This window comes from Aythya fuligula, chromosome 3 (assembly GCF_009819795.1).
Source record: "Aythya fuligula isolate bAytFul2 chromosome 3, bAytFul2.pri, whole genome shotgun sequence".
Lineage (NCBI taxonomy): Eukaryota > Metazoa > Chordata > Aves > Anseriformes > Anatidae > Aythya > Aythya fuligula.
The window spans coordinates 15,962,590-15,975,956 of record NC_045561.1 but is presented as its reverse complement, the minus strand read 5'-3'; the positions used below and the strand labels follow the sequence as shown (position 1 = coordinate 15,975,956).

The 13,367-nt window shown below is 35.6% G+C and overlaps 1 protein-coding gene across 2 annotated transcripts in view; it reads right to left on the bottom strand.

Annotated features, from left to right (window-relative positions):
* Window positions 1–13,367, bottom strand: part of FBXO11 (F-box protein 11) — a 36,127-nt gene that overhangs the window by 2,641 nt on the left and 20,119 nt on the right. For both annotated transcript variants that reach the window (XM_032185240.1, XM_032185241.1), the window contains exons 9-19: window positions 12,788–12,894; window positions 12,565–12,702; window positions 5,106–5,323; window positions 4,713–4,798; window positions 4,537–4,631; window positions 3,463–3,585; window positions 3,273–3,358; window positions 2,849–2,925; window positions 2,604–2,747; window positions 1,596–1,706; window positions 382–489 (exon numbers count right to left, since the gene is read on the bottom strand). In XM_032185240.1, the coding sequence (XP_032041131.1) occupies window positions 382–489; window positions 1,596–1,706; window positions 2,604–2,747; window positions 2,849–2,925; window positions 3,273–3,358; window positions 3,463–3,585; window positions 4,537–4,631; window positions 4,713–4,798; window positions 5,106–5,323; window positions 12,565–12,702; window positions 12,788–12,894 (1,293 nt within the window). The remainder of the gene's footprint in view (window positions 1–381; window positions 490–1,595; window positions 1,707–2,603; window positions 2,748–2,848; window positions 2,926–3,272; window positions 3,359–3,462; window positions 3,586–4,536; window positions 4,632–4,712; window positions 4,799–5,105; window positions 5,324–12,564; window positions 12,703–12,787; window positions 12,895–13,367) is intronic.

Sequence of the window (13,367 nt, the reverse complement as noted above, 5' to 3'; positions counted from 1 at the left end):
AAGTGAGGCATGGATCTTTACTAGACTCTTGCTTTCAGATTTGTGACAAAAGATTTACTATTATACTAGCTTAGAGTGTGCATTAGAGATGAGCTAAAACCCAGTGACCAGTTTAGAAACAATTTTGAGACAGAAGAGCTAATAACAGTTTTAATAATAATAGCAAAACCTTAAGTTACATTTAAGAGTTTCTAGCTGACTGTCTAAAAATCTAAGATAGCTTAGCTTGGCTTACTACCTTCAGCTGAAAGGTTTAATTACAAACTCAGCTTAAAAACATAGCAGATCTGAACCAAAAAGTGTTAGAATAAAAAACCAAAATAGCACCAAATTAAGAAGTGCAAAGTGAACAAACAAAACCAAAGAAGGGCTCAGGCTCACCTTTCATTGTTACATTGACACCAGATGCTAGAAATAAACCTCCAAAGCGGTTGTTGAAAATCTGATTGCCTTCTAATGTTGCAGTTGCATGATTTGTTATTTCAATACCTTTTTTGGGTTGGGAACAGAGAAAAGCAAAGAAAGTGGGAATAGTTAGTTGTGCATATTTGTACCTCTCTCATAAGTTGTGAGGGTTGATTTTGTGTATTTTTTTTATCATAAGCTCAGGGAAAAAGTAAAATGACACAGCTGGAAATTGGACTCCGAACCGCTACAAAACTGAGGTTCAAATACTTGTTGAATCCTTTCAAAGAGTTACAGCCGGCATGCATGGTTTATGGCAGTAACAATATATTACCAGTTTATCTGATAATAAAATGCTACTTTTATCAGACATTTTCAAGGAACATATGATTTCTGGGTGTTTAACCTGCCATCTTCATGTATATGTGAAAGTTCTTGTGCACATAACTTACCTTTCTTAAAGTACCTTTTTATTATATATATACATTTTCAAGATAGGGACCTAAAAATCATTTAAATCTTAGCTTTTACTATTAACCCATGTCTTCCAAGTCATTTGTCCAGGACTGCTCCAGCAACCTATCCTTCCCCCCTACTACACACAGAAAACAACACCTTTAGAGACGCCTTCTCAGAAAACTTGCTTCTTCTGAAAAAAAGATGGGAGAAAACTCAAGAATGTGATTGTAGTTGAAATGGAATAGAATGCAAGACGTATGGAAGTCTGGTCATTAAGCAATAAATTACACAGAAACCGTTATTAAACGTTCTTCATCTCTTTTGGAGTCAGAAATGCTCATTTCAATAATTTTTCAAGTTTGTAGAATTAAAGTTGATCTTGAGATGCAATTCAAATCTTAAAATATATTTGCTATATGTTTCCTTTGTTTTAAAGCAGTGACAAAACATTCTAGACAGCTTTACCAATTACTTATAAAATAAAAAGGAAAAAAAAGTATTTCACAGAAAAATGAGAAGGCAGAATGTGCATTATTTCTCAACACACGAGTAATTCCAGGACTACTGTAAAGATTTTTTGCTACAATTCTGAAATTGTTTCAAAAATACACTGAAGGATATCCTGATTGCTTGTGAAAATATCTAAGTACTGTGGGGTGACAAAACTCACAAAATTAGCTTTGTGAACAGCTTATCCTAACACTTCAAAATTTGATTTGAACAACACAAACCTGCAGCAAATCCATCAAATATTCGATTTTTCCTTAGCACAGGGTGGCTGTTGGTGCTGATAAGAACACCAGCTTGAGCATTCCTGAAGATATCATTCTCCTCCAGAAGACCTGTTACAGAACCAACAAACATTTCAGATTGTTAACATTTCCTTATCTGTAATCCTTCTGTGAAAGGTATTACTTTCATTTGGGGAATACCCATCAGTAGCACTGAAGTTAGTTAGTGATGCAAGTTTAAAGCCATTCTCAGTGTATAATCACATTAGGGTATTTTTTTTGGCATACATAGTAGAATTTGGAAATGCATGCACCATTACAGAAAATTCCTTTAAGTGCCATTTTATTTTTGTGGAAAGACTGAATCTTTTGACTTCCTGATCTTTTCTTTAATTTTTCTAACATCTTTTTGTTCTTGTCTTCTAAAACTATCATCCTGTCAACACAAAGCTTAACTTGCATTTTTGTTATTGCAAGACTTTAAAATGTTTAAAATTAAATCTCATTTTAACTACAAAATATCAAAAGCTGTTTTCACAAAACTAGCTGACAAACAATAGTCAGAAGATTTTGGAAGAGGACCATTTCTAAATCTAACAGGTGTACAAAGATTACTTTATAAATCTTTTTTTTTTTTTTTTTCCTTAAATTTTTTGACTCTGGCAAAACATGAAATGTTCATATGCGATATTTTGGCTAAGTAACTTCAATTCAATACTGTCTCAGTGAAATGGCGAAGCTTACAAAAACAGATGAGACAAAAGGACTGTCCTAAACAGCAATCTAACAGTCTTCTTGGATTAATTACCTCTCTGTCCCCCACAGAGTTCAGTATTAGTGATGTAATTAAGGCTAAAAAGCATTACTATGTATCTGTTATAGCTATTTTATTACTTCAAAAGACAAGAGCTAGTTTTCTAAAGAGCACTTTAAAAAGGACACAGCTTAATCTGAAATTGAACTCTTATCCAGAATACTCAATACATGCTAGCAAGGGAAAAAATATACCTCTTCCCCCATTAAATATACAGATGCCTCCATCTCTTCCATCATGAATTTTATTTCTTCTTAGTGTAGGGTTACTGTCTGTTTTAATCCATACACCAGCCATTGCATTATCAAAAATTTCATTGTCTTCTATAAATCCAAGGCCTTAAATTGAAGCGTGGAAAAAAAAAAAAGAAGAAGAAATGAGAAGAGATAATATTGCAGAACATAAAACAGTTCTGAATAAATGAGAGAAACAGACCTACCAGAATTATAAACAAGAATACCACCATTCTGACCTCCCCAGATCTTGTTGCGTCTTATTTTGGGGTTGCTTCCAGTTCTAGGGAGATACATACACAAAGAAGTCATTTAACACATTTTACTATTTCTCAAGGCCAAAGATTTGAAGCACCTCTGTAGAAATGCCCAATGGATCTCATTGTTTGGAAACCTGAATAAAATACTGTATTTTCAAGCAGGCAAACAGGTTTTAATTTTTACATGCTTCACAGGTCACACTTTCTGGTCAAAAACCAGGCTATATTAGAAGCAATTCTTTACTGAAGCAGAGGATATTCAGAAATACTGAATTCCAAAGAAGTTATTTTTAGAAACTGAGTGACAAGAACAGGATAAAATAGCACAACACCATGTCTGTTTAGACATAAGAATCAGAATACATTTTACCTTATCTGAACCCCTGAGTACATGTGATTATAGATGTCATTGTCTTCTAGCACACCATGTCCATTGTCATAAAAATAAACTCCAACCTAACATACAGAAAAATAAATTAGGAGTTTGAAAGTAAAATATAAAAACACAAAAGAACTTTCTTCTTTTTTGCCCCCCTTCTAACATGCGAAGTAAAACTCACCTGTTTCCCACTATGTATTCTGTTTCTCCTCAAGACTGGAGTGCTCCCCGTTGTCACCCAGACCCCAGCCAAAGTATTGCTGTAAACTTCATTTTCCTCAATCACACCTTGTCCTTTTTCATGCTAAATACAAGAAGTATAAGAGTTGAGAAAAATTGCTAACTGCAAATATTGTTTATCTGGTTGCACCCACCATCCCCAACATAGATTCTTTACTGTGGAAATATAATTCCCTTCTATTTGAGTATATATTCACACTATTTTCTAAAAAAATAACATTACAATTTTGACTGTTTGTCATAAAATTAAGAACTCTCTGCATCTAAACCACCATATTTGAAGGCTCTGCAGTAGTATTTGCTAATCTCTGTAGCTTTTGCTAGAAGAGGTACTTCCCCAGCACCATGCGATCAGATGAAAGCTGTGACATGTGGCGCTTAAACGTACATCCACCCTTGTCCACCAGACTGACAAAAAATTGCATGTCACTTAAAGTGACATCTTTACCACATTTTAGTGCTTAAAAGCAAAGCAACAGTATGAAGTTATATCTGTTGAATGAGCAGATGAACACATGCAGCATTAGCTAAACATTTAGTAATTTCTGGTAGGAAAACACGCAGATATTTCTTTAAATAAAATCTGATATGGCTCAAGGTGGCCTGACAGCTCATTGTGCTTTATTCCTCACTTTTGCAGTACATGCCTGTACTACAACTGCAATGCATATCATAACTTGAAGGAAAAAAAGTATCTCAGGTTAGTGAATGCACGTAAATGCGCAACACTCAAAAAAGCTGAATAGATTTCTAAATTTATTTTATTAAAAGCTTTTATCCAACAAGTGAAGTTCTGCCATCCTATTTTAAATGGTGTACTCTATTAACAGAAATAATTTAGGAACATTTGTAAGAGCCTTAATCTTTTAAACATGAGCACCAGCTTCAGCCTATTATAATTAACCTAAGAAATTTAGTCATTTTAAGTACAAATGTTTTATGTATAATATACACTTTGGCAATGTTTCTATGAACAGAAGCTAAGTTTGCATGCCTGCTTGTGGGTCATACTTACCACGTAAATTCCACCATGCTGACCATCATGAATCTTGTTGTGTCGAACTATGGGACAGCTGTTTGTTCGAATCTGTATTCCTGCTAATGCATTACCTAATAACAAAAATGGTATTTAATGCAATGCATATGCTCATTTTTCTCTGAATTTAAGATGCAATAATCAAATCAGCTTACCATAAATGTCATTTCCTTCAATAAGGCCTCTTCCATCACCAAAGATATAAACACCACCTTGATTCCCATTAAAAATTGCATTGCCCCTAAAAAACAAAAAAAATGGACATTACAAAATTGTTATAATAATACTACACAACATATAAAGTCTAGGACTGTATAGTACTCAGACTTTAAATAGTGTTTTTTTCCTGTGTCTTTTCAAGAAATATGCTCTTCCAAATACACATGCAAATTAAAACACACAGTTCAGTCAAACACAGATGGTAATCTCATTTTTACATATACAGGAATATTTTCAGTTCATTAGAAATAAATGAAATAAAGTTGCACTTTTCCCATTCCGATCAACTCTCATTCTAAGTAGTAAAATATCAACAGGGAAAACAATACCTTATTGTTGGGTCACTGTTTGAGGTAATCCATACACCTGCAAAATTGTTTGCATAGATTTTGTTCTCTATGAATTGTCCTCTTCCTTTTTCATGAACATAGATTCCTCCAGTCTGGCCATGATGAATTTCACACCGAACTACTGTAGGATTGGCATAGGCTTTAACTTCAAAACCTGCTATCCTGTTCCTATGGATATTGCAGCTTTCAAAATAACCCTTAAGACACAAAACATACAAAGTTTCCTGTAAATGTCTTTTCTCAAGTGAAGGCTGAACATTGAGATGTTATTTTCTCCCCTCCAAACACCATGGACATTTAAAAGGAACAGCATCAAAGCTGACAAAACATCAGTACTTACATGGCTAATGAGAACAGCTACTGTCACTATATCCTGTTTTTCCCCGAAAATAAAATACCATTTTAAAGACACTCTGTATTGCTATTTATTAGTACTGATTGAATTACAAGTAAAAACAGCACCTCAAAGAGGACCAAGTACCAGGTTTCTTTAGCAGCTACAAAGCCCACGCATCTAATATAAGAAGGACAGTGTCAAGAAGACAACCTGCTTTTTTTCCTGCCATATACATATAAGAATATAATAAATTTGGGAAGAAGTGTCCTAAAATTCTTTGTAATGACTAGTCAGAATAAATGCATATGGATGGCTATGGGAGATAAGCAACTTTTCCAGTGCTTGATAGTAACCTCCCTTTCCTCAAGTGTGAGCTGCCAATGAATAAACACCCCCATGCAGTTACACACTTCATTTAGACACTGCAGGGATATTTGTCAATTATAAACAAGCAAGAATATATGCAGTTTAATGAAGAAATCAAGACAGCATGTGCTTTACCCTACTTTGAGGACTGCAGACAGGAAAGGGACTACATTGATTAAGCAAGCTCCAGAAAGTACTATCAGTGTACACGGCTGGCTCCTCAGGCCCGTGTGATAAGTCAAATGGAAAATGACTCTTTTTTGTAAATATTCAGAATATATTTCAAGAATTTAGGATTAGGTCTTGTCTCAAAGTGAGATGAGACATTTTCAGAGTTCTTGAAGATGCCGTACAATAACAGACAGGGAAATGTAAAAAAGATCTCTTTAGAAATACACCTGTATGCCAACAGGCAGCCTTCTGTGATTCTCATCCCCAAAGGAAACACTATTTTCCCCGTGTTGTTTGAAGAGAGGCTGTATATGAAACTTAAGCAGGATGACAACTTGGTATTAAAAAACCTTCATCCTCTTCATGGTGGAATACATCATTTCAATTAAAATACTACTTCATGGTCTGGTACCTTTTTAATTACTTCACAGATTATCTTTGAGTGCCAAATATGCTGCAACTATGAAAACTGCTTGGGTACAAGAAAAAGGGTATATAAGATGTGCTTCGTCACAGAAGCCACACAGAAGCTGCAAACAGGGTTGCTTAATATAAAAAAAGGCTCTGTGATTAGTAACAAAGAAGGAATAAACAATCACAGAATCATAGACTGGTTTGGGTTGGAAAGATCTTTAAAGATCATCTAGTCCAATACTCCCTGCCATGGCCTGAGACCTCTTTCACTAGATCAGGTTGCTCAAAGCCCTGTCCAGCCTGACACTGTGTACTTCCAATAATGTGGATGCATGCAGAAAACAGATTACAAAAATACCAAGTCTAAGCAGACTCAAAATACTATTTTTGAAGTAGAAAGAATCACAGAATCATAGAATTGTAGGGGTTGGAAGGGATGTCAAGTGATTATCGGGTCCAACCCCCTACCAAAGCAGGTTCCCTACAGCAGGTTGCTCAGGTAGGCATCCAGACAGGCCTTGAATATCTAAAATATATGAAAAGCTACTAATAAAAAAAAGCTTCATAATATATGAAAGCTACTTTTAAAACATTGGGAAGTAGTCTCCATACGAGATTTATTTAAAATACCAGGCAAGGCATTAGCTGTAGGCACAAAATGACAGTTACAATGACAGAAGGACTGCTGTGTGGGTAAGACAACACCGGTGTATCCCGTTAAGACCCGAACAGAGAAAGTAATTGCACGCAAACACACACCACAGTAATTGTAGTGTTGATGCCTCCACACGCTACTTAGCATACAACGTGTATGTGATAGCAAAGATCCTTTCCTGCAAAGTTGGACAAGATGAGGAGACTTTTTACATCAAGACTAACTCAGGAATTCATTGTGTTTGTGCTTTCTACATTTTATCTAGTCCAACAAATACTGCTTTGAAATATATTAGGGTTACATTTTTTAATTGATGCAATTTTGTTCACTGTTTTTTTCTCAGAACAACTTTTCTGTATTTTTTATATATTTTTTTCTTATTTCAAGGATTACAGTATTACAGAAATACAGACATTTCACATTATTGTTTGAAAAATACAGGTATTCAAAAAAAAAAGGAAATCATGCAAATTTTAAGATTTCCTAAATATTTACTGAAACTCACAGTCTCAACAGGGCACGAAAAAGACCAAGATAGAAAGAACTGCTAAAGAGTATCTGTCTTTGTATTGACTTAAATAAATAAATAAATGTGACTGACAACATTAAAATATACACTCATAAAAATCTGCCTAAAAGTCTGGAATGGTCTCTATTTGAGAGTTGATGGATTTTATAAAAAAAACAAATGCAGCATAAAGAAAAACATATTCCAGATGCAAAACAAGCCCTTTATTTTTAGGGCATAGGAAAAATTTGCTATTGCAGCAAAAGGCCAACTGAATTTTTATGTACTCTACATAGAAACTGGCAAAAGCTTCATTACCATTTTTGGACTATGTAAACACTTCTTTAAAATGATCTGATTTGTAATATTTAAAAGAATGAGTGCTATATTTCTCATTTGGAAACAATGAAAATGAAGACCTATGCCTTGCTCTCGACTTCAAGTCATGAAATTATGTTAGCTTATTCTTACAGTACATTTGAAGGTTCTCTGTTGTTTACATACGATGATCAAATACAGTTTAGTCTGGCAACTTGTCTCAGGCACCTGGCAAGAGCCATCAGTGTAAGACACTGAGGGATGCCAGGGCCATTGCTGCATTTTTAATGCCTGTTTGTTCAATGTTTGGCACAAGCCCCAGCAAACAGCAGAATACTGCTGGTTTAGAAATAAGAGGTTAAGTTTCTACAAGCATCAAAACACAAAGAACAGTCTGAGAACATGAAAGTGAAAAACAAAGCACTCTTTAACCTTTCAGAGTCGGCACTGCGGTACAGAAACCCACGGGAAAATAATGTGTAGGGTAGGAATTTGGTACTGGAATGTACTTATCCTGCTTCACATTTACAAACAAGCGAAGAAAAATATGTACAGCCAAAAATATACCGCATGAGAAACAAGAGAAAAAGTAGAGAAAATGCACACATACGGTAGGTATGTAGGATTTGTATCTGAAAGATACAGTGTCACTTAAAGGATATTTACATTTTGCAATGGTGTTACATCATCATCTCTATGGCTGGCCTGATACAGAACAGAGGACTCTGAAAAAAGCAGGCTTTGAGATGGAAGGAGGCAGGGGGAAATCTTTCAAATGAATTTATGACTAAGAAGCATTTCAATAGTGGAACTAGGCCATTCTTAAGGATAGTATATTGTAAAAATTGACCTATTTTTCTTCCTACTTACTGAAATACTTCCCAAATATACAGGCCAATGCTGTTGCATTCCTTCCCCCACCCCCCCTTTTTTTTAAACTCTAAGTATCTCAAAGACTGCATTGCTCTGCACATTTAACCATAGTTAGTATGTGAGACAAGAGGATCATCCCTCTTATTTGCAGCTAAGATAAATATTAGCCACATTTTCTTTAATATGTTATTGTTTCTTTTATGTAAAAAGGAAAATGTCTGTGTATTCCATATTGCTTGTGAAACCACACTGATCACAGTATTAGGATAGTATAGACTGTGTATTCATTCTAGCTGGAAGAAAACAAAATGCTTTTGTTTCAAATGAATCAAGTGAGCACAATCTAGTTTTATTATTATTACTGTTTTTCAAGACATTTCAGTACTCATTTGCTAAACACTTCAGTACTTATACCAGAAGCTTATCCTAGCCAGATTTTCAACCAACCCTCAAGCCTACACACACAGACAGCTCCCCTCAGGGAATTACTGAAGCATTCACCTTTGCAAGCTTTCCTGTATCTGAGATCACTTTATTACATGTTTCAGAGCCTGTTTAAGTCTTGCAGGGATATATGGATATACATATCCACTGAAGTGGATTAAGAGTGCTTATACAATACATTAATACAGCTTAGATGAGGCAGTGGCAGCCTGCAAACACTGAGCTAATATAAAACAAAGACGTAATGTCTTAGGTTTGCCATCACTCTGCAAAATGCCCACACAACTACATTTCTAGAACACGTATAATGTAAAAAAAAATAATAATAATAAAAAAAATATATATATAAAATATAAAATATATAAAATATATAAAATATAAAATATATAAAATAAAAAATAATAAATATAAAATATTTATATAAAATAAAAATCTGCCAGAGGGCTGCTAGAAGAGAGCTCTGTGCTGGTATAACATTGCCCAATACAGAACAAATATGCTCCTTAGGACATAAGAGAGGATAAAGAAGTGCCTAACAGAGCAAAATCCTACCACGTTTAAATTTCCGCTAGCCAGAAGATTTTCACAGAATGGTTTAAGTTGTGAGGGACCTCTAGAGGCTATCTGGTCTAATGCCCCTGCTTGAGCAGGAATACCTAGAGCAGGTTGCCCAGGACGACATCCAGAGGGCTGTTGAAGATCTCCAAGGAGGGAGACTCCACAGCCTCTCCAGGCAACCTGTGCCAGGGCTGTGTGACCTTCAGAGGGAACCTCCTGTGTCCCAGTCTGTGCCCACTGCCTCCTGTCCTGCCACTGGGCACCACTGAAACGAACCTGGCTTCACCTTTCTATCCTTCCCTCAGGTACTTACAGATATTGATAAGGTCCTCCCTGAGCCTCCTCTTCTCCAGTATGAAGGTTTTATGCCAGCAGCAAAAATAACAGCAGTACACATCCTGATTAACTTATCGTGATACCAGGAAACTGCAAATTAAACTGCTAGAACTAGCACTGCATTGCTCCTTTATTCCTGCTTCCCCAACAACTTGGTGGAAAGAAAAAAAGCATGGGTAGTTTCTATACACAGTCCATCTTCTGTTAGTACTACCTCCAGACATAATTCTCATCAAAAACCAACCAAGCCTGAGCTAGAATTAAAGCAACACAACAAGTCCTTACAAAAGCAGGAAGATACCCTAACTAAAGGAAGAAAGACCCACAATTTAGTGAGCGTAGACACACTTGGGGATCAAAATATGGATCTTCTAAAGGCAACTGCTTCTCTTCTTCCTCTTTCCCATGATAAAATATCATGGATTTTTTGGGAAGTTCACTATGTTGTGTTTACCATAGCTGCATTTAGTATTTATAGAAAATATGGACATCTATTTCCCAAAAGAAAGGCCTTATTTTTTTCAATAGGAATCTGATACCTAGCTTTCTAGCTAGGTATCTAGATCTCTACCTATACCAACACTCCCAACACACAAATTGTAGAAAAATCTCACGTAAAAAGTTCATCAGAAAAGTTAAAGCCATTTAGTACCTGAATTAATACATCTAATTTAGGAGTAAGATTACTTTTAAATGTTGGGCTGTTGTTTGGAGCAAACACTGAGTGAGTATAACTTAAAAATTATTAAGTAATGCAGTTAGGTAACTGAACACACTAAATCTGGGAGGAGAGTATGATAATAAGATGAAATACACGGAGGATATGGAAGGAATGGTAGTTCTGAAGGGCATAAGATGAGTGAGAAAATGAAATGAGAAAACAGAAGTCCAGAATACACCCAAGTTATGTTTGTATTAATACGACTTGGGACTCATCTTTCTTGGCTAGTCAAAGCCATTAGTGTTCAATGCATGCATTTTTACAAGTATTATCTTTCTTGGAAACTAAGATCTACCAGCAAAATTACAACTTGGATGGTAACAGACATTTACTTACGAACAATAACAGACTATCTACTCTGTTATCTAACAGAATATCAATTGATAGAACACGCTAAATAATTACGGTCTTCTCACCAGAAAAGAAGCCTAACATATTTAGTCACAACCAGCCAAGCACTGTGTCAGGTAGCAAGGCTAAGAACAAAATGTATGGAAGGGAATATGTGGTACTATCTGATGGTACGTAACACGTGCACTGGGTTTGGCTGACCTTCTTCAACGGTGTGCTGAAATCAAGTCTGTTAAAAGGAGGCTTTCATCACGACAGCTGCTGTTTATCTACAGCACCTTTAAAAAAGGAAGCCCTAAGCAACTGCCTATGTAGTTTATCGCTCTCTACAAATCCCTACAAGCAGTATACAACTCCTACAACAAGATAATCAAATTCTGTGCTACTAATGTGACAGTAAAAAGGAATCTTGTTGTTTTTTTTTTTTAACACCACTTGATCTGAAAGCAAGCAGCATTAACCTCAGTAGCCCTCATTTAGCTCATTTAGTCTGACATTTAGTTCACTGTACTTGATTCACATTCTGTACTTTTAATGTGCAATTCACATTTGTGCTCATAATTATAACAAAAAGTGACCAGAAAAAATCCTGCTGTTTTTGTCAGCTGGGGGGGGGGGCAGGACTAGGAGTTCAGCATTCAAGCAGGAAAAACAATGATTTGGCACTGTTTGGAAGACTTGCAGAGTATTTTGCCAAAATCAAATGAGCAAATAATCTTTTATTTGAATGGCAAAAATCCATTCTGCTTTCTATTTCAAGGAATATGCACGCTCATTACATATTAGTTTATATGCACATAGAATATATCACCTTCATCCCACAGAAACATTTTTATGAAAGAATGCACTAATTCTGAAGTAAAATTTTGTGATAAAATTCAACAACTAAGTCCATGCTAAAATGAGTCTTGTTTCCAGAGAAGCTGGGCATACTCCGTTTCAGTGATGTACATTAAAATAGGTCTGATTAAGTGTCCACACAGTGTTTTATTTCACATCTTCTACCACCCAAACGTACAGAATCCTACCAGAAAAAAAAACTTAGTTTTGTTCTATTTTGAAAGAAAAAGAACAAAGTGATAGTGTAAATGTAAGCCTACCATTTATACCCTACTTCATGAGATATTTTATCATTTCATCATAATTCAATATAAGAGGCTGCCAATCAACTGCAAAAAGTACTTAAATCTCTCAGCTAAAACTATCTTTAAAACGAAATTGGCCACGAAAGAGCAAAAGAAGCAGCAGTAGGCATATTTTTAAATAACTATTCACATGTAAAAGCATGTTTTAAAAAAAAATATTTCTTTAATAATGAGCGAAGTCTGAAGACTTCAGCTACGCAACATCATCTACTTTTCTTCGAAAGAAGAAAATAAACATTACCATGCCATGGTCAAAAGTGAAAACGCCAACATCACGTCCATGATGAATGTGATTCCGTCTGATAATGGGATTTCCATGGTTTTTAACCCAAATTCCTGCTAATGCATTGTTGGAGATCTCGTTATCCTCATATATTCCCTGGAAAATAGAAAAGTAAATTAAGATGGGAAACATAAACAGTAAACAATTTTTATCAAAGTAATAAAATTGATACAGAAAATACCTGTGCATGGTCTGTAATATAAAGTCCAACGTTTTCACAGTCGCTGATGTTACAGTGTTTGATAGTAGGACAAGCTCCCTGGCCACTGACACATACTGCGGAGCCAACTGCAAGAAAACAGTACAGTTACCATAGCTCCAAAGCACAGCGTTATCTATAAATAGCCTGGCACTAGTCTTGCAAGAAAAGTTAGCGTGAACTGATATTTCAAAAAGATCTGCCATGCGCAGTGCCAAAGCACTGCAAGCCGCTGGTGGAAAAACACCTGCGTCATCGTTTTGTAGATAGAAAAATCTGAGGCAGGAGGTGCTTTTTAAAATCACTTTTCCAAGGTTATGCAGCTGCGTATGACTGCCAGAATAGATAACAGTTTCTGTAATAACTCAGGCTCATGAAAGTTCCCATTTGTTTCCCCACAGCCAGCCCACTATACACCGTTTACAACAAAAAGACACAAGAAATGTAATAAAATTCTTTGGTAACTGCTGCCTTCTTTTAATTCCATTTAAAACTTAGGAACCCAATACTTCCAAAGCCCAAACAACTAACAACGCTGTAGCATACAGAAACACCCTGTTTA